Source organism: Onychomys torridus, chromosome 9, assembly GCF_903995425.1.
Source record: "Onychomys torridus chromosome 9, mOncTor1.1, whole genome shotgun sequence".
Lineage (NCBI taxonomy): Eukaryota > Metazoa > Chordata > Mammalia > Rodentia > Cricetidae > Onychomys > Onychomys torridus.
The window spans coordinates 89,522,258-89,543,063 of NC_050451.1; the positions used below are offsets into that span (position 1 = coordinate 89,522,258).

General features: G+C 43.2%; 1 protein-coding gene across 2 annotated transcripts in view; it reads left to right on the forward strand.

Moving 5' to 3' along the window:
• Positions 1-1,740: 1,740 nt before the first annotated feature.
• Positions 1,741-20,806, forward strand: part of Lmo7 (LIM domain 7) — a 214,716-nt gene continuing 195,650 nt past the window's right edge. For both annotated transcript variants that reach the window (XM_036199233.1, XM_036199235.1), the window contains exon 1: positions 1,741-1,811. In XM_036199233.1, the coding sequence (XP_036055126.1) occupies positions 1,743-1,811 (69 nt within the window). In that variant the 5' untranslated portion in view covers positions 1,741-1,742. The remainder of the gene's footprint in view (positions 1,812-20,806) is intronic.

Sequence of the window (20,806 nt, forward strand, 5' to 3'; positions counted from 1 at the left end):
AAAGATGGAACTAAAATAAACCCGCGGAATAAACAGAAACCGTCAGTCACCCCAATCCAGATGGTCTTCATTCATAAGAGCAAATGGGTTCCCATGCAGCCTTTAGATCTAACTTCCAGGAGGCAGGAAATACTGAGAAAGAAATATGTTGAGGACACCACAAAAAAGCCATAAGACAAATCCAGAAGGCAGCCTGCTTTTTTCAACACACAATGCCATTCCAAAAAAGGAAGAAGGGGGGAGAAGGAGGCCCTTCTAGGGTAAAAATTCTGCAATCAAATGGAATGCAATTCCCCAGATTGCCTCTTGGTCTAGGTAAGTCAGCTGCAGAAGATGTTTTGGGATCAGATAGGGAAATCCGAGCCTGGGCTGGTCATGAAATAACAATTTTATTGGCTTTATTTAGTTATATGTGAAGTGATATTTTGACAATGCGGGGGGGATGTTCTTTAAAGACGAGATGCACGGAATATTTAGGGGTCAAATCTCTCTGACTTTAAGACTCTGTGTATTAGAGAAAACGAAGCGAGATAAGGCCAGGTGCTAAGGATCATTAGGCACAGAAGCTGTTTCCTAAGACTAGTTTCTCTGCCGTATGTTTAGCTTTTTTTAATTGGGAAGATAAGAATGAAAGGTTGCTTCTCTTCAAGAAAAGATGGATCAGTCTCATCTTTTCCCCAAGGTGAAGGCCTAGGTGGCCTGGTTGGGGCTCCCGGAGCCGGGAGGGAAGCCCCAGGGTCCACAGGCTTTAGACCACCTGTGCATCTCGCAGGTCTGGCCTAGCGCACCTACTCAGGCCCTCTGCTCACACTGGATAAGCTGTCACCGTGACACACCAGTAAGGGTCAGAGTTTGGAGTAAACTCCGGGTAAAGGCGGTCCAAGGTCCAGAACTGAGCCAAGCGGGGCAGGGGTGGTGTCGAGGCGGGTGAACAGCCAAGTTCTTTCGGTTCACCGAACCTCTTGTGGCGGGAGAGGGAAAATGAAGCCGCAGGTCTCTTCCTCCGGACCCACCTGCCACCCGCTCCGCCCAGGCTAGGGGACCGGCCGCAAGTGCCCCAGGCGTTACCCTCACCTGCGGCCGGAAGCCCGGGAGGTCGCGGGCACTGCGAAGCATCTGGGACCGGTCAACCGGCTCTGTGGAGCCGGAGGACAGTGGCAGCGAGGCCAGGCGTCCCCGCGTCCCCGCGGGGGAAGTTTCTTGGCCCGGAAAGGTGCAATTGTGTGCAGCTATTCCTGGTATGTCAGGCCGCAGGCTGTAGGGGCACCGCCTCCCGAGGGCCTGGGACAGGGAAAGCGGGCGGAGGCGGGAAGGATGCGGGCTGGGGCGCATCTCTTCCCGTCCCACCGACGGTGGCATCTCCCCCGCCCAGATAGTCTGACCAGAGAGGTGGCAGCAAGGACCCGGGCGAGGAGCACGGATGGAAGCTGGTACCGGCCCCGTAGGGGGTGGGCTGGGGCGGGGCCACTGCTGAGGGCGGCGACAGAGCTTGCGACTTTTGAAGTTCCCAGGAGTCCCGGCTCCCGCTGCGCACCGCTTCCAGTCAGCTTCTTCACCTCCTTCTTCTGTTCCTGTCCCGCTCGAGTTGAGCTGATTTCAGGAGATTCCAGAAAGCAACGCGTGCAAGTTCTGCTAGGTTCCTGAACTTAAACTGCACGTCGCAACAAAGGGAGGGGGACGCGTGGGAGTCTGGGTCCCGGCGAGCACCCACTTAGCTGCTTTCTCCCTCTCTTGCCCTAGTCATGGAAGGGATGGAGGACGCCGAGGCCGATTGCTCCGCTGCATTCGCAGAGGCTCAGAGATGGGTGGAGGTGAGTGTTTTTTACAGCTCTTTGCAGACGAATTAGCGTACTCCGGGCTGGGCTGGAGTTTTAGTAGACTGGGTTCCTAGGCAATCTGAGTTTATGTCCGGTGGCCTAGCCTGAGTAAAGAGGAGACAGTTTGGGGGACCGTGAAAAATGTCCCTTTCCAATCCCCTGATGTCCAGCCTTCCTTGGACTTTCTTGCAGATCTCCTAAGCGCTTGCCCACTGGGTTTTGATACCGCGCATCCCAGAGGACCAGTCCAGGTCCGGCTTCCTCAGATGTCTGTGTGAGGGCACTTCCCAGAAAGCTGGACACAGCTCGGCTGGGGTCCTTGAGTGCATTTCTTCGGGATGCTAATGCCTGAAGGGCACCTGGATAGCCAGTGTAGTCAGTGTGAGTTTAGGGAGGTGGGAGATGCTACCCTTCCCTCTACCCTTCATTGTCTCTGGAGTGGAAAAACTAAAATATCCTAGGCTCATTTACAGATGGCTTGTTATTCCAGTCGTGCCTCACAGACAAGGTCTTCTGTTCCTTTTATTCCTGTGAAGGAGAGATAGTCCCTACCTCGTTGGTTGCCTTAGGACTAGGCTATTTTATTCTGGGGTTGACAAGTTGTGTGTGTGTGAGGGGGGGGGTGGGGTGGTGCGCATACCTGTGCGCATTCAACTCCTCACCTGTGCTCTAGCACTGAGTTACAACCCCCCACTCTGAGATGTCTTCTAGGATGGGTCAAAAGAGTTCTTCCAAACGTAGGAACCACAATAACTTCTTGTTACAAAATTGTTTCCTACAACAGCATTGAAGTCATTTTGGAGTTATTGGTGTCACATGCTGCTGTATCCAATATCTAGTAATTTAATTCAGGGCCTTGGGTACGCTTGACAAGAGCTCTACTCCTTAATCACACCCACAGCCTCAGTATATTTAAGAATTCAAATTCTGCTTAAAGATTTCCTGAGAAAAGCAATACTACTAAGAATGTCAGAGAAATAGTACATATATGTAATTTTATTTTCTTTAAAGAAACCTATGTAGGTCTGGGGAGATGGCTCATGAGGTGTCACTAGCTTGAGAATCCAAGTTTGAATCCCTAACACCCACGGAAAAAGCCACTGCAACCCCAGGACAGACAAAGCTGTGGAGACAAAAGGATCCATGCAACTTGCTGGCCAAGTGGCCAGCCAACCTAGCCAAAGTGGTGAGCTCTAGCTTCAGTGGGAGATATTTAAAAAAAAAAAAAAAAAAAAAAAAGCCAAGAAGAGATTGAGGAAAAAAAAAAAACCTGACATTGACTTTTAGTTTCCAAACATGGACAAGTGCGCGCGCATGCGCGCGCGCACACACACACACACACACACACACACACACACACACAGAGAGAGAGAGAGAGAGAGAGAGAGAGAGAGAGAGAGAGAGAGAAAGACACACAGAGACAGAGAGACAGAGAGAGAGAGAGAAACAGCATGTAAAAGTAAAAATAATAAATGTTAAACGTTACATTTCTACTTTTCAGCAAAAGGACATGAGATGTGAGTAACATTGCTTTCTAGATGGTAAGGATGTCTCAGAAATTAGCTTTTGGTGCCTTTATGGGCTGAAACTTTGAGCTGTCTCAAGGTGACTTGGAAAGATGTGAGGGAGGGCATGGGAGGCTGAGAAGTTATAAACACCATATTCAGAATAGAAATGAGAGTGGAAAAATCCCAGCAATGTAGTTAAGAGAAATAACTTTGCTCATTCACAAACCTGGAGAAGTCAAGGCTTCACCTGTAATTTTCCATTAGTGGTGTGTGCTCTGAGTGAATTCAGAAAGCAGGGTAAACTCACCATTCTCTTTTTTTTCATTTGAGTGTGGGGAATGGAAGGGATGCTGGGGTGTTCTCATTCATACATGGCTCCTGGGTGGGACATTGGCACTTTTGGGTCATTCACAACTCCCAGGTGGTATCTGCCTTTTCAAGACTTATACTTGTTTCTGGAACTGTGGATTATTTCACACTGGTGGTTAGTTTCTAGATTTTAGGAAAGTCAGTATTACTTGGTTGTTCTGGCATGCTTACAATTGTATAAGAGTTCTGTGAAAAATTTGCATACTCTGAACTCCTGGCAAGTGTTAGTGTACAAAAGATAACCATTGTGTGTACTCCCTCATCTTTCCTTCCCTTCCCTTCCAGTCTATGGAAAGGCTTAGCAGCAGGAATTTGGCAACTTGGTACATTCCTTATTCTTGAAGAGCGCAATGTTCCTAAAGCTGCTGTCAGATCCTTTCAATACAGTTACAGAAATTAAAATTAAATGCTTTTTCCTTGCTCTCCAGTTGGGCTACTGTTAAATGTTTGTTGAGAATATTTAAATTTTTTTTGCATTCATATATATGTATGTATGAGACAGGTTTCATGATGCAGCTCTAGATGGCCTGGAACTCGCTATGTAGACCAGGCTGGCTTTGAACTCATGCAGATAGATCTTCTATTCTGGCTCCAAAGTTCTTGGACTAAAGGCATGCACCATTATGCCTGTCCTCATATTCCTACTTAAAAAAAATTCTTTTGTTTGTTTTCTGAGACAGAGTTTCTCTGTGTAGCCTTGACTGTCCTGGAACTTGCTCTATAGACCAGGCTGGCCTCCAACTCAGAGATCCACCTGCCTCTGCCTCCCAAGTGCTGGGATCAAAGGTGTGCACCATCGCCGCCCTGCCCCTACTTCAAATGTTTGCCAACTATTCTTTAGGAGTGTGCTGGGCATTTGAAGTGATGCTGGTTGCTTCTGTTGTTAGTGTTTGCTTTACAATTAAAGCATGTGTTTAAAATAGTCTTTTGCCCAAAGACATACAAGGTCTGACTCTCATTGCTACAACCTGTTGCTTTCAGGAAATCTTAGTTTGAAGATCAAGTATTTCTAAATCACTTTGGAACATGAGTGGGATACTGGCATAAAGTTCCCGTTTGTTAATATTCTTCTGTTTTGTGCTTTCTGTTGCTTTTCTCTGCATAAACTTCGGATTCATTCATCTCATGTATGCATGGATGTGCCATGTGCTATCACATGTAATGTTGTGTAGAGTCTAGCCTGCTGTCTTTATCTTCACCTAGAGTTTTATATGTACCTGTCCTTTCTGCCGTGCTGGAGCTGGGGACTGAGCCTCGCTGCCTCACTTTTTCACTGAGCTACCAACCCTGTCAGCTGCAGCTTTGACTGTCTCAGGGCCAAGAGAGTCCAATCACCTTGTAATACTTTAAATGATGACTGGACTCCATGTCAGTATGGACTTCCCATTTCCATTTTCTATCTGGGAGTACAAATACATACTTTTATTCTTACAACCAAGATTGAAATTATTAAAATTCATTTTGTGGCCAGTTATGGAGCAAGTGAGATGTGAGGGCTATTGTCATGTTATTGATTTCTCTTCTGCTTCATTTTAAATTATATTTCGATTCTTAAGAAAAAATGAGTATATTTAAACAGGTCTGTCCACTCGGGGATTAATTTTGCAGCAAAAACAAATGTGGGACTGGTGCCCTTTAAGATAATGCAACAGAATGATATCAGATGGATTATCTAAGTGGAAATGTTGTTTGGAATATTAATAATGTAGCAGAGCTAGTTTATGATTAAACATTGGTTAAAAACTGAGTTAGGCAATGGTTTGCAGTCAGGGCTCTCCTGGCAAGGTCATAGAGTAGGTGATGAAGTGGTAGAAAACACAGCCTAGACTTGCTAATTTTAGTTTGCTTCTGCTGTACCTTTTAATTTCCTATACCTAATAGTTGCCTCTGTCTGCTTAGGGACAAACCCTTAACTTAAGCAGCTGGAATCCTGATGAGATTAAAAACCAGGGGTGCTGTTCACTGCCTTGCTTGATCACTGGTTTCCAGTCTGAGAGTTCACGTTGCTATCGAGGCAGAAGGATGCAACACCGCTGTGTCTGTGGCTGGCACGGAACAGGTTCACTTGGGTCACTTCCCTCCTGCTCACCCGCCCTTCTTCTTATCTCTGGGTCTGAGTCCTTCTGTATCACTGTCATCCTGTACAAGAACCAAAGGGTGCCAGCCTGAGCACCTTTTGCCAAGTCTGGCACCAGAACAAGAGTCCTGCATTGTGGTTCACTCCCCACTGGTCTGCTCCGCCACCTGCCCCATGGTTTACCCCTCAAAGGCATTCTGTCGCTCTATTCCTATTATTCTGTTTGCCTCTTGCTAAAGAATTTTAAGAGCTTAAAGAATTCCTTGGTTTTAAAAATTGTACTTTCTGGGTCCACCGCTGGTATAAGCAAAACTCTACCCCTTTTTCTCTCTAAACCGTGTCCTTCCTAACCGTGGCTGTCCACCTCAGGTCTGTAAGAAACTGCATGCTCACTACACACCAGCGCTGTCTACAGGCCAAGTGACAGTCTCATGAATGAGCACTGTTGCTTTTCAAATGCAGATAATGTGAAAAATATTCATTTGAGACTGTTTCTAGATTTGGAGAAGCATATTTGTAATACATATAATTTCTTTCTTTCCTTCCTTCCCTCCCTCCCTCCCTCCTTCCTTCCTTCTTTCTTTTCCTTTCCTTTTCTTATTTTGAGACAAGGTTTCTCTGTGTTCTGGAACTCACTCTGTAGACCAGACAGGCCTTGAACTTAAAGATCTGCCTGCTTCTGTCTCCGGAGTGCTGGGATTAAAGGTGTGTATTACCACTTCTCATGGCAATATATGTAATTTCAATTGCTGAGCTGAATTGTAAAGTTCCTTGGAATAGTGAACTTGATGGGATATACAAACAGTATAACCTATACTTGTAACAAATAGCTACATGCCAGTCTGTTACAAGCAATCTACTGTTCAAGTCATGCTCAGATAAGACCAATAACAGTGTAACCAATGGGCTCTAACATTATTTCCTTTTCTGCCCATGGTGGGGTGGATCAATCTCCACTTCTTTTGGTCTATATGGCTACTTAAAAACCACTAAGCCACAGCCCTTCATCATTGCTCTTGCAGAGGATGTGAGTTTAGGTCCCAGATTACAGCCACCTATAACTCTAGCTCTAGGGGATCTGACACCCTCTTCTGGCCTCTGTGGGCACCTGTGTGACAATGGACATCTCTCTGTCTCTGTCTCTGTCTCCCTCCTCCCTCCCTCCCTCCCTCCCTCCCTCTCTCTTTCTCTGTCTCTCTCCCTCCCTCCCTCCCTGTCTCTCTCTTTCCCTCCCTCCCTCTCTCTCTCTCTCTCTCTCTCTCTCTCTTTCTCTCTTTCATGTGCGCCTGCGCACACACATGAAAAAGAATAGAAAGTCATATAGGCGGTTCTTATACCAGCTATGGTATAGAAACTTTCTCCAAGTATAAGCCTGATCTTGTCGGTTCCTTATGTTTTGAGAAGTCATATGAAAATTATTTATTTTCATTTTTATAAATGTTTTTAATGAAAAATTTTGAAGTCCATATCCTTAACATGTCACTCATTGCCCTTTGTAATCTGGTCCTGCCCTATTTATTTATCTTATGTTTTGGGTCCTTTTCTTCATTACTGCCCGTGTAGTTTTCTCCTATCAAGTCCATGGTATTTGTGCAGTTTCAGGAGATGTTGACTGAAGAGTGTTTGTACTCCCCAAGTATTGCTTGTTTCTCTCTTTACATACAACATAGATTTCTTCCCTCCATGCTGGCAGGTACGGACCACCCCGTTAATCTGGAATTCTTTGCTTTTTCATACTTAGGCTAAATCACCCTTTTGTGAAGTCTATACTGGACCTTTAGACCTCCACTTCTGCCATTTCTTCCTTTCTTTTGTAAAGATCACCTATGTTTTTTATTGTCCAGTACAAATTTATCTCCCCGTCAGAGACGAGGAGTCTCATTCCTCCCTTGAGTGTTCGGCATGGTACCTGGAAGTGCTTGCTTAGCACAGGCATGAGCTTAAGGCTACAACTATAACAGACTTACAATGCAGCACCGTGAGGATCAGAACACATTTCTTCTTCCAGTTGAGAGTTGTACAGAATCTGTTGCCGTCATTTGGTGAGGACTCCAACATCACCATTTGGTGAATTGGCAGCACCTCCAGCTCACTGCTGTAAAGGTGACTTGTGTAGTGTGTGATGGCACTGAGGGACAGCCCAAGTCAGACAGGGCAGCCTTTGAGACACTAACATATTTATTTGTCTGTTGAGCTGGAACGTGGCAGCTTTCAAGCACATGAGCTTTGCCTACAACATAACTTCAAGGAGTGGCCGATACCAGTGTGGTCTTACTGAGAAAATGTCTTATATGCAGAGAAACACATAGATTTTGAGTGCACACCTGTTGGAGCTCTGTGTGCTCAATCTGCAGTGTATCAGTCAAGGGATAGACAGTTTCTCACTCAAGAAAGTTCCCACCCAGAAGTGCCCAGGGGGTTCCACCTCTTCTGTAAATAAGTTGTTATTCTGACTTTTAGCTGCATAGATTTCTCATGTGTTTGCATAGCCAAGAAACATCCCTCCCCCTCCTTTGATGCCTGATGTTTCACTCTTTCTTCAACAAAGTGTCTGTTTGGCAAATAAAAAAGGCTCCTAGGAAAGGCCGGGGTGGTGAGAGGCCAGGGAATTCCTAAAATCCTTTGGGAAGGAACAGATTCTCACAAATAGGAACCAGGGCAGTGGTGCTACCAGAATAGCCTGGTTCCAGGAAGCCTGAATAGCTGACTTAGAGAGTTTCCTGAGGAACTGGGAGGATCCAGTACATTTGTCATGGATTCTTCTACTGGTGTTTAAAATCTAGAAATGGATGTGTTCATAAAGTAATGGAAAGGACTACTTGCACCTTCATTGCAACAATATCCTTGGGTCAGCTGGAGAGTGGACCCTCTAGGTCAAAGGTGATGAGTCACAGCTTGAAGCGAATTTGCTACCCATAGCAAGGATTCCGATACTTTGGCTAAGGTTAGAAATCAGTGTTGGCCTCTTCCCCCTCAGTGAGTAGATGAGTGATGGCTCTTGTACTTTTTCTCAGAGCATTGATTGTCTTGACCGTTTATGTCATAGATGACTCCTTGGGTTTTCACCAGTGAGGAAGGTGAAGTTAAGATGAGGAGGGTTGCCTCATTTCAGTGAGGTCACCGAAGGCTAACCTAAGTCACAGCTGGTGGTGTTTCTTCAGTAACTGGTGAGCATAGGGGTCCTCGGGAGTCTGCTCCTAAGCCAAGTCAGGCATTGTCCTTTCCAGTATGTGTGTGACCAGGAGGGTGTGGATTGACTCTGTGAGCTTTGATACTCCTTGTGTTCCCTCTTCCCTGGATAGATACCAAGTGCATGTTCAGACTTGAGATGTCAGTGTTGTTGTCTTGCCCTACAAGTTCTGGACAGACAGATCTCAAATGTTTGATGAATGAGTGTGTGTGTCCAGTCGGAAGGCTGGCTTATTTAATTGTTGTTTTTAGATCTTAAGCCTGTTACCTATCAAGAGTGTTTCAGAGCCCGAAGAAATGATAAATTATACATATCTGTGCTTACTCTTCAGTTCCCAAAGGTAATTATTGGGTGTGTTTCTTTAAAAACATGTTTGATGTACTGAAAGCTTAATAAGGATAATAGCTGTCATACCTGCACAACACTGGACCGGAATTATTTAGCCAATCAGCTCCTTTGCTAAAGAGATGAGGCTAATAGGAAGCCTAGATATGAATCACAGAAGCTCAAACCAACAGCCTTTTCAAAGATTATACAACACCATAGACAGCACACTAGAAGACTGTTTCTCATCCCTGGGGCTCAGTGTGTTCAGCCCAGGGCTTAGGTGCCTCTTAGGTGCCAGGATATTATCTCCATCTTCAGGCTTTGTAGAGAAGAAGGGCATGCAGAAGAGAGTTTAGAAAAGCTTTGTCTAGGATTAATGGAAAGAATTTGTGAGTTTATTGGTCATAGTGAGGGCTATCATAGCATGCAGTGCTAATGGGTACTAGCAGGAATGCCTCCACTTACATTAGAGACGAGTATGTGTTATGAATTGAAGTGTTCTTACTATACATATTAAGTTTTCTGCTCTGACAGAAACGTAACAGTTATAGAAAAGAAAAGATTTTTAATAGCTTCCTACCATCATTTCTAAGCATGTCAAGTACCAAATTTACATAGCTTTGAATTTTATTGTAATGGGATGTTTGATTTTAATAATTGCAGTTTGGATTACTGACTTAAGTTTCATAAAACACCAATAACAAAAATCATTAAATGAACTTTGGCTTGTGATTAGAACATAATTTCTAAGAATTCCTGGGCCAGCCCAATACATACGTTTGCTATTTTGTGCTCCATAGTTATGTGAAACAGTATTCACAGCATTGACAATCCTAAAATCAAAATATCAACTATCCTGCAATATCAGCTAGTCAGCTCACATTTAATTCTATATATAAAAAAGCACACCTACTTCATCAGTATGTAAATTAGTTTTTTGTAATAAATGATAGATTCTATGTATATCAAAGAAGTATTTTAACATAAATTTATGTATGATTTATTATCAGTAAGTGTTTGATTTTTATACCTATTTTATGTGTGTATATACATAGAGAGGCATAAAAACCTCTAGGATGGGAAGGAGTCGTGAGTGTGAATTACACCAGAATGAGCTGACTTAAATGATTAGTGATTAGCCAAGAAGAGTGAATAACAAAATTAAACTAGCTAATAATTTGAGATTCTGCATCATGTAAGACACCTGGTAAGTGCACTGCCCCCACCTCTCCTTATACTGAGGGACTGTTATTGCCCAAACCTGTTTTTCTCAGACAAGGAAGAAAGGGAGAGGTAAAATACATGTTTAAGAAAGCCCTGGCACTAATCTGTGGTGGCTGGAACTGGAGCACAAGAACTTGGACTTCCTTGGCTTGTCCTCTTTGGCTGTCGGAGAGTAGCACTGGCCAGTTATGACAGTGAAGAGTTAGTTGTGTGATGTAGAAGGAGTGGGCTCTAATTCATCATTGCAATGGGCACTGTTAGCTCATTTGTTGTTTATTGCAAACCCTGTTCCCAGTTCTCAGTATGTGTTCTGTCCGGTGATGTTAGTGCATGGAAAGCAGGTGACCATCAAATATCACATCTTTCAGAATTGCCCATAGACACTCAAGTAATTGCTGCCTTTACATTTACATATTCAAATATATTTAAGTGAACTATTTAATGATCAATAAACCATAGAAAGTATTATAAATGGGAGCATTTAAAGGTTGATTTTACTCTTAATAGTGTGTGTGTGTGTGTGTGTGTGTGTGTGTGTGTGTGTGAGAGAGAGAGAGAGAGAGAGAGAGAGAGAGAGAGAGAGAGAGCGAGCTGTGCACATGAATGTGGATGATAGTGGAGGCCAGAAGAGAGTACAAGGTCTGGAATCTCAGGGAGCTGTGAGCAGACCACATGGATGAACTTGGGTCCTTTGGAAGAGTGGCACTCACTCTTAACCTCAGAACCATCTCTCCAGCCCCAAAGGGGAGCATTTAACAAATTATTTATTATTCTTGATAGTTTCATACGCAAGTATAATGGCTTTTGGTCATTTGTACCCCTCCTTACCCTTTCATCCTTTTCTTGCCACTGAAATGCCCCTTCCCAACAAGTACCCATCTATTTTAATGTCTCCTATGAAAACAAACAAACAAAAACAAACATTGATTGATTGATTGTATATGTGGGTACGTGTGTACAGGTGCCATGGTGTTCATGTGGAGGCCAGAGCACAGCTTTCAGGAGTCAGTTCTCTTCTTTGACAGGATGAGTTCTAGGGATTGAGCTCAGGTTGTCAGGCTTAGTGGCAGGCAGTTCTACCTGTTGAGAATCTTTTTTGTCTTTGTGTGTGTGTGTGTGTGTGTGTGTGTGTGTGTGTGTGTGTCTGTGTGTCTGTGTAGAGAGAGAGAGAGAGAGAGAGAGAGAGAGACAGAGAGAGAGAGACAGAGAGAAAGACACACAGAGATGCACTGAATTTAATTATGGTTTCTTGAACAAGCATGGTAGGGGTTTATTTACTGGTGCACAGGCAATTTAGCAGTGGCCCCACCACTGAAGAAAGCAACATTTCCTTTCCTACCAACCATTATCTGCCAATAGTCCTTCATGGGGCCTCATAAGCCTTTATGAGGAACATTTACACATTATGTATGCGTGCATGTCTGTGGGTGGGTTTGTGCATCTGCAGGTGTGGTACCCGAGAAGGTCAGAAGAGGTTGGCAGACCTTTTAGACTGTAGTTACAGGTGTTTTTGACCTCTGTAATGTGGGTGCTGGAAACAGAACTTGCGTCCTCTGGAGAGCAGGAAATAGTCTTAATGGCTAAGCTATCTCTTTTGTCCTGGGAATACTTTTCTATGGTGACAATGAGTTCTCCTTTGAGCTAAGGTATAATATAAATCATAATTTTGATAAGACATCTCAGGAAAGTGTTGATATGTAGCCTACGTTTATGTATCCCATGTCAGTAGTTGATCATGCCTCAAATTATATAGTTGTTACCAACCTCATAATAAACATTGGCTTTGTAATTCTTTCTCACGAGAGCTTAAACTTTATCCCATAAAAACAAAAGAAAGAGTTAAGTCTGCTGTCTTTACCTTTTGACTAGTATTTGGTCAACTTCTTAATGGGGAGAAACTTGTCAATCTATGAAAAGCATCAGGCTTCATTCATGCTGAGCAAGCATCCTACCCACTGTGCTTGCTACATTCCACCTCTAAATCCCAGATTTGAAACCACGGGCTAGAGGGCCCACATGATCTATTCACCTCTTCTTGTCTCATTTTCTACATCCTCCTCCAGAGTCACTTCCTACCCTTATTTACATGTGCAAAGAAGGTTTTTATTTTAGGGTCTGTTTCTTCTGGAGAATACCCCCTCTCTTGTTGAATGTGATGTCTTCATAACTCTCCTTCGCTCTAAGTTCATGACACTCACCATCACTTGTTTCTGTGCTTTATTTATTTATGTTTGTCTATTAATCTCACTAGAACCTTTATATCTGGAGTAAGGACTCATTTCATTTTCAAGCTCTGACTCATGCTGGTTATTTAAGATGTACTCAATAAGTATTTTTTTTTTTTCTGGGCAAGCAAATAGATGAAAGAGTACATGTCTTTTAATGTTTAATACTTGCAATCTTTTTAGCCTGTGATGTAACTAACTGACTTTTCCTGGCTCAGCTTCACTCAACACGAGAAGTTAATTTTGTCATGTTCGGATTTAGTTTTTTTTCTTTTCAGCTCAAGATTGAGCAAGTTGTAGGCATGGCTGTTAAAAAGCAAGTTCAAACCATGAGAAATTGACTCTGCTCAATCAATTCTAAACACGCCCCCAAAGAAACAAGTACAGTAAGGAAACCATGCAAGAAAACTTGAAGGGTGAGGATGAGCCTTCGTAGCTGATGCCCTCTGCAGTGGACAGGGTGTCATCATGAGACTGTGGGAGTCTATTTACACAAAAGCTCTCACTGACCCCAGATTGTGTGACTGTGGTCTCTCAGTTACTTTTCTATTCCTGTGATGAGATACCATGCCCAACACAAAGAGTTTATCGGGGCCTATAGTTTAGAGGGTGAGTCCTTGGTGAGAAGCATGGCTGCTGTTAGGCAAGCATGGTACTGGAGCAGTAGCTGAGAGCTCACATCCTTACCCACCAGTAGGAGGCAGAGCAGAGAAAGATAACTGGGAATGACATGGACTTTTGAAATGGCAAAGGTCATCCCCAGTGACACACCTCCTCCAAGGCCATACCTTTTAATCCTTACCAAACAGTTTCCCCTACTGTGGACCAAGTATTCAAATATATTGGCCTATGGTGACCATTCTCCTTCAAACCACTAGGTAGAGGAGTAGAAAATACCTTTACTATGTCCACAGATAAAAGAAAATAATAGCCTGATTTGCTGATGCATAGCTGTCATCCCAGTAATTGAGAAGTAGAGACAGAAAGATTGCAAGTTCCATGCTTTCCTGTGCCATATCTCAAGACACTGCTTAAAGAAGGAAAAGATAAAACAATGGAACATTTGAGAACAGGAAACTTTCTCCCTCCTTCTCCAACACAGACACTAGCACCCCCCCACCCCCTGTATTTTTGCAGTGCTATACTTCCCATGCACTTTTAGAGGAATTGTTCTGAAAGACTACATACAATTAAGCATGCAAGCTTTCAAAGAAGCTTTGTTCAAGAATGAGGGGACAGGGAAGTCTGAATAAAGATCCTTGTCCAAGTCGGTACTGGTACATGCTGACTTTTTCTCATCTTACCCTTTAGTTCTTCTTCCCAACTCTTCCATACGTTAAAGGATGCTTGCTATCATTATAACTTCTTTTCAAAATAATGAGGAGAGAGAGGCTCGGAGATGTTGAGTTTCTTTCCAAAGCCACACAGCTCATTCTGGCAGAACTGGGGTCTCAGCAGGTAGAACCAGTAGTTGACCTTAGCTTTGCCTACTAGAAAAATTCAAGGCTAGCCTTGCTTGCGTTTTGTTTCTCCTTTCTTCTAGTCTGCCTGCTGTGTGGCTTCTCTGGTAGCTGTAGCTGCTGTGTTGACATGCATACCCCCTGCCAAGTTATTAGCTGTTCTTGTATGTGAAACTATCTTGCTTAGTTTTCTTATGACACAACTGCAACTAAGATGCTTCAGTTGTGGGAATGAAGATGTAGCTCAGTTGGTAAAATGCCTGTCTAGCTCACAGGAACCCCTAGGTTGGTTCTCTGGAGCTACGTTAGCTGGGCTTGGTGAGTGCTGCTGTATCTGTAATTTCAGCAGCTGGGAGGTAGAAGCAGGGGGATCAGAAGTTCAAAGTCACTCTTGGCGCTGTTGCTTCTGGGTCTGTGGTGAGTTGGAATATCTTGGCATGAGGCATGTAGTAGAACAAAACAGCTCATGTGGTAGACAGGAAGGGGGAGCCTATAAGATATACACCTCAAGGGACCCCCCTCCCATGCACACGCATCTCCTCCAGTCAAGACCCTAAAGTTTCCAGACCTACCCAAATAGTGCTACCAGGTGGGCTTCGAGCCTTCAATAATGAACCAAAGGGACATTTCTCCTTCCCCTTCTCCTCCTCCTTCTTCTCCCTCCTCTTCCTCCTCCTCCCCCTCCTCCTCTTCCTTCTTCTCCTCTTCCTTCTTCACCTCTTCTTCTTCCTCCTCCAGACAGGGTTTCTGGCTGTTCTGGAACTCTCCCTGTAGACTAGGCTGGCCTCGAACTCAGAAATCTGCCTGCCCTGTTTCCCAAGTGCTGGGATTAATTAAAGGCATGTGTCACCACCGCTGGGCCCACAGGTTCTTAATTCAGATTGTAACTGCCCATAATGCATAAGGATAGAATTCTGAGCTCTGAGAAGTCCTCTCTCTTAAGACAACAGGAGAAGGCAGGGGACCTGTAGGCCACAAACCCATTCAAACTTGCAGGAGAGTCATCTCCTGTTTGTTCAAAATACAGTCTCGGAGTGTCAGTGGGGACCAAACCAAGGCCACAGTCCAGGCAAAGGCCCTTCTCAGAGAAGAGATCAAAGGAGCTAAGATACTGATCTTCTCTTAGAAAGAACATTTATTTGTGTTAAGAAAATCATTCTTACTTCAGCATACCTTACTGGATATTTTAGAGGCACAGGGGATTGTAATTGAAAACAGCAAATCTGAAAGACTTACTGAGGTCTTCTGTGGGGAATGTTCAAGTTGAATACTATTGTCGTTCAGAAAGTCCTCTTCCTACCCTGAAGGCCACCTGAAAGTCCTACAGCGGAGCCCACCTGAGAGCCATCTCATCTCCCTTACTTTTCCCTCCCTACACAAGGAAAACCAGCTTCTCCTCTCAGCGATTTGAGCTCAAAATAATTTTGGGAAGAGACTTTCACTCACATTTTAGAATCATTGTATGTGAATGGTTTTGGTTTAGTGACTCTAAGAGCTTAAAATCATATTAATCTAGTTTAGTTCATGAATAGATCAAACTTTTCTAACCTACATATTTCCACAGAACTTGAAGGTGTGGAACTGAAGGTGTGTTGTTTCCTAGTTTTTCTTTTTTCCTTTGTCTAGCATCATAGAGGGGTGAGAACAGCAGGTTGTGGGCAGTACTACACAGGTGTGGCTCAGACATGACAGACTGCAGATAAAAGGTGTAAAGAGCAAGCTATGCAATGTTCCTAAGCATAAGTTCCCACACATACTAAATGAGAATTGCAAATGGGACAAGGTTAAGAGAAGTGAAAATGAGTGTGAAACAGCACAGGTATTGAACACGTACCGATGACCTGGATCATCATTGCCGTTCTACTTGACTCCTTATATGATGAAGATGAGATAGCTAAAAGCTGTTATTTCCTTTCCTAGGGTGGCTATTTACCTAGCACGGATGGATGGATCTCTATGCGTCTGTTCCATGGTGCATTTGGATATCTTTCTATTTATTTTGATCTTTGAGTTATGAAGATGAGGGTTGTGTTGTTGTTAATTGTCCTTTCTGTTTTTCTTTCTTTGCGATGGAGTCTTGATGTGTAATTCTGGTTGGCCTGGAACTTGCTGTGTAACTAGGGGAGCCTCTAACTTACAAAGATCTGCTTGCCTCTTCCTCCAGAGGATTAAAGGCATGTCATACATACCACACATGACTATACAAAATATGAGTTATGATTAAGGACCATATACATTCTTGTGTGTGTGTATGTTTGTTTGCATGTGTGTATGTGCATGTTCATAAATATGTGCAGGGTACTAAGTTGATGTTGAGTGTCTTTCTCTATCTTTTTCCACTTTATGAGGCTGAACCCAGAGTCCACCCATTCAGGCTAGTCAGCTAGCCAGCTTGCCCTGTGATCTGCCTTCCAAATGGTGGAATTACAATTTGCTGCCATGCCTGCCTGCCTTTGATGTGGGTTCTGGGGATATAAATTCCAGTTCTCATAGCAAAGATTTTATCTACTGACGACATCTCCTCAGCCCAACTAACTTACTTTCTTCTTCTTCTTCTTCTTCTTCTTCTTCTTCTTCTTCTTCTTCTTCTTCTTCTTCTTCTCTCTCTCTCTCTCTCTCTCTCTCTCTCTCTCTCTCTTTCTTTCAGTTCAGACAGGGTTTCTCTGTGTAGCTCTGGCTTCCCTGGAACTTGCTCTGTAGCCCAGGCTGACCTCGAACTCACAGAGATCCGCCTGCCTCTGCCTCCCGAGTGCTGGGATTAAAGCATGCACCATCACTGCCTGACTGTCCTGCAACTGCAGTAAAATATCCATTTATCCTTAAGGGCTTGAAGTCAGAATGGACAAATACCTCAAGAGCAGTCACCGTGCTTATGGATGTTGCTTTTGACATCTTCCTCTTCCTGCCTACCCTGCCTTCATTTTGCCTTGATATGCTACTAGTTCATTCTTGTGTTAGTTACTCTTCTTGCTACTGTTACAATATCCCTGACAAAAGCAACTGAAGGAATTGCTCATTTCTGGGTATAGTCTGTCATGGTCACCGCAGGCAAACAGGACTGTATGAATGTGAAGTGGCTGGTTGCATTTCTTCAACAAGGAAGCAGAGAAAGATGAATGCTGGTACTCAGCTCACTTTCTCCTTTTATAGAATTTGGGACCTCATGGAATAGGACTGCCTATATTCAGGGATGGGTCTTCCTTCTTTATTTAAACCTTTCCGAGCACACCTAGACACGTGTTTTTAAGGTGATTAAAATCTAGTCAAGTTGAGAATTAAGAGGATCCATAGCAGTGTTGGAGAGATGGATGGCTCAGCAGTTAAGAGCACTGGTTGCTCTCCCAGAAGACTAGGGTTTGATTCCCCACTCGGAATGGTGGCTCATAACCATAGGTAGCTCCAGTTCTAAGAGATCTCTTGCCCTTTTCTAGCCTCCTTTGGTACTATAGGCACATGGTACATAGACATACATGCAGCCAAACATCCATAAACATAAAATAAAAAAAAATAAATCTGAATTAAAAAAAATGATCCATAACATCCATTAATGAGTATTGTAAGGCTAGTTGACTTATGGGAGACATTTTACACTGAAGGAAATCAATTCCACACTTATCTCTCTGGAAATGCTTTTATATTTTTTTATACTCAGTGTTCCTTTCCTTTTAACTGGCATCAACTATGATGAACTGGGAATACAGAGTCATGTGGTTTTTTCCCAAATAAATTATTTTTAGTATCTTTGTACAGGCATTTACATGTCTGTCTCAGCTATTCTTTGTTTGTTTTTTTTTTAAATAAGCATTTTTCTTCCTTTAAATTACCGTGTGTGTGTGTGTGTGTGTGTGTGTGTGTGTGTGTGTGTGTGTGTGTGTGTTTTGGAGGCAGTCATCTGGTTAATTTACGTCTGCTGTATTCAGTCTGGAAAAGACAATTGCCAGTTCTTTTCCAAGAAGGACACTTTACGATGCTCTTCTGAAAATGAGCTGTTTTAGAAAAGAGATACTTTTATAGTTCATGAAAAAAGGGAAGAACACTTTTAGGTATTTTATTCAAAGGATAAAGTTTATACAACTGCCTGTTTTTTAAGCCAATTTGCAAACATTTTTAGACTTGGAAAATGCTTGTCAGACCTGATAGGTATGACTTGCCAAGTAGCTGATGCTTTTGAAATTTGGACTTAGGTCTGGTAGAAGAATGTGGTTGACAGCCACACTGCAATTTACAGTAATCCTTTTTATGTAAGGAAATGACTCCTCTTGGCTTAATAATTTCCAGATGACTTTCTGGCTCCTTGATGATTGCCAAGTCACTTAAAATTCAGGTTTCAATATCCAGTTTACTAACGGCAACCCTTGCTGCTTGGGATGTCCAATGTGATGTTAAAATACTTTGTAAAACTAAGCACTTTTGGGGAAATTGCAACTTAGGTGGGCTTTTAGGGGCACAGACTTAAGATGTGGCCAGTGTCTCAGCATTTGGCATGGCTTGTAACTAAAAGCTATTAAGGATCTCTTGCTTTGGGGTATGTCCAGGCTTGAAAAGTCATCAAGATGAAGAACCATGAGGAAGTCTTGCCAATGCCATAAAAAACTTTCCCAGAAGCCCATTTGATTCATGAGGGAATCAGGAATGCTTCTGGTTGGATGTGTTACTGCTTTCCATAAGGAGCTTCCATTGTTACAAGGTTGGCAATATGAGGTAGACAATGAGTGTCTACCATGCTTCTTTTCCAGTGTTTCATTTTTTATGGCCTTTCCCTTTTTTATGATTGCCATTCCTGTATTAGTTTCCAGGGATTTTTTATAACACCCCCCCATTCCAGTATTATCTGTTTCACTTAGTCCTTTTGTTTTTATCTCCTTTCAACTTTGGTATTCTTTAACTTGCAAGCTTCTGGTGATTCTGTAAGCTGTCTTCCATCTAGTCCCGACGTGGCCAGCCATGCTCTTCATATAACGCCGCTCTAGAATGACCCACTCAGTCTCTGCATGTTAGTCTTTCCTGGGAGACTTGTATCCCCAGACTCTGCAGGATCCTCGTGCATGCCCTGCAGTGCAAACTCCGTTCTGCTTCTCTAGGCCTTTTGCCCCACCTGCTCTCTCTGCTTTAGAAGCTTTGGTAGTTTTCTCTCTTCTGAGTCTCTTTGTCCTTGTGTGTTGATGTCTTAGATTCCTGTGCTCCTAGTTTGTATGGTTTTGAGGACCAGTGAAGACAAATGTGACGGTAGTTGATAGAATAGTTTGAAAGCAGGTGTGCGTGTGTGTGTGTGTGTGTGTGTGTGTGTGTGTGTGTACACTTTGATGTATATTATAAAAAGCAGAGTAGAAAAAACATGGGCTGAATAAGGGTTCCAGTTATTGCTGAGGTATAATTTCACACAGTTGAAATGTCACTCTATTAAGGATGTTAGAAATCTTACAATTGAAAAAGCAACTATGAATCCAAGTCCCTATAATGAGGTGAAATAAACGGGACAATGAAAATAAGGCAAGCAGAAAGTTAAGCTAAGGGAAATAAAAAGTTAAAGAAAGCTCCTGCTAGATGCCCTATTGCTTTTTTTTTTTTTTTTTTTTTAATTTTCCGGAGCTGAGGACCGAACCCAGGGCCTTGTGCTTGCTAGGAGAGTGCTCTACCACTGAGCTAAATCCCCCCCCCCCCATGCCCTACTGCTTTTAATGGGCCATTAGTGTAGTCTTTGGTCACTTCAGAGACTGAATCTCAACCCCATCTGTACCTTTAGCAGCCGAGGTTTAGCCTGTACTAGTTCAGTCACCTGGAGGGCAGAGTGCAGAAAGAGAAGTGACCAGTGCCTAGTAGATAATATATAATAGATATAATAGATAATAGATATTATAGATAATAATATAGATAATAGATATATAATAGATAACATATAATAGATAATCTGTGAGGAAGGAGGTGACTGTGCATGTGTTCATGCATGTGTGTCTGCGTGTGTGCGTGCACATGAACGCATGTGCTGATGACTGAACTCAGCACATGCTGTCCTGATGAACCACACCCTTAGCCAAGACATTGGTTTGTAAAACCATTGGGGAAAAGGTGCTCCTTCGAGAAAAAGAAAGCAATTAACATTTATTACATATATTGAACATTAAGTCAGGCTGCTTCAAACAACTGTATTCTGTAGCTAAGAGAACTGGCAACCCCATGGCCAGAGTGCTGTGGAATAGTCCTTCTGTACACTATGAAGATGTGTTGCTCTCATTGTTAATAAAAAGCTGATTGGCTGATAGCTAGGTTGGATTTTCCGGGCAGAGAGAATGCTGGGAAGAAGGAGGGCAGAGTCACAGGAGCCTCGAGCCAGACCCAACCTGTCTCAGGAAGAGCAAGCCTTGGTTGGTGTCAGAGTTGGGTTTAGGCCTGGTACACTTACTGCAGCATGTGAATTGCTTTTGTTGGTAATGATGGTAACTCTTCCTAAATAAGAACAATGAGGTCCTCCTCTTACTATGACCAATTATTCCTCTCTGCCTCAAGCTTCACAAAAGGAGGTACCAAATCAGCTAGCACCAAGCACAGAGCCTTTGGAGCCTTTTCCAACAGGAAAGTAGCTATAGGCGGAGCTCACAGCTTTGTAATAGC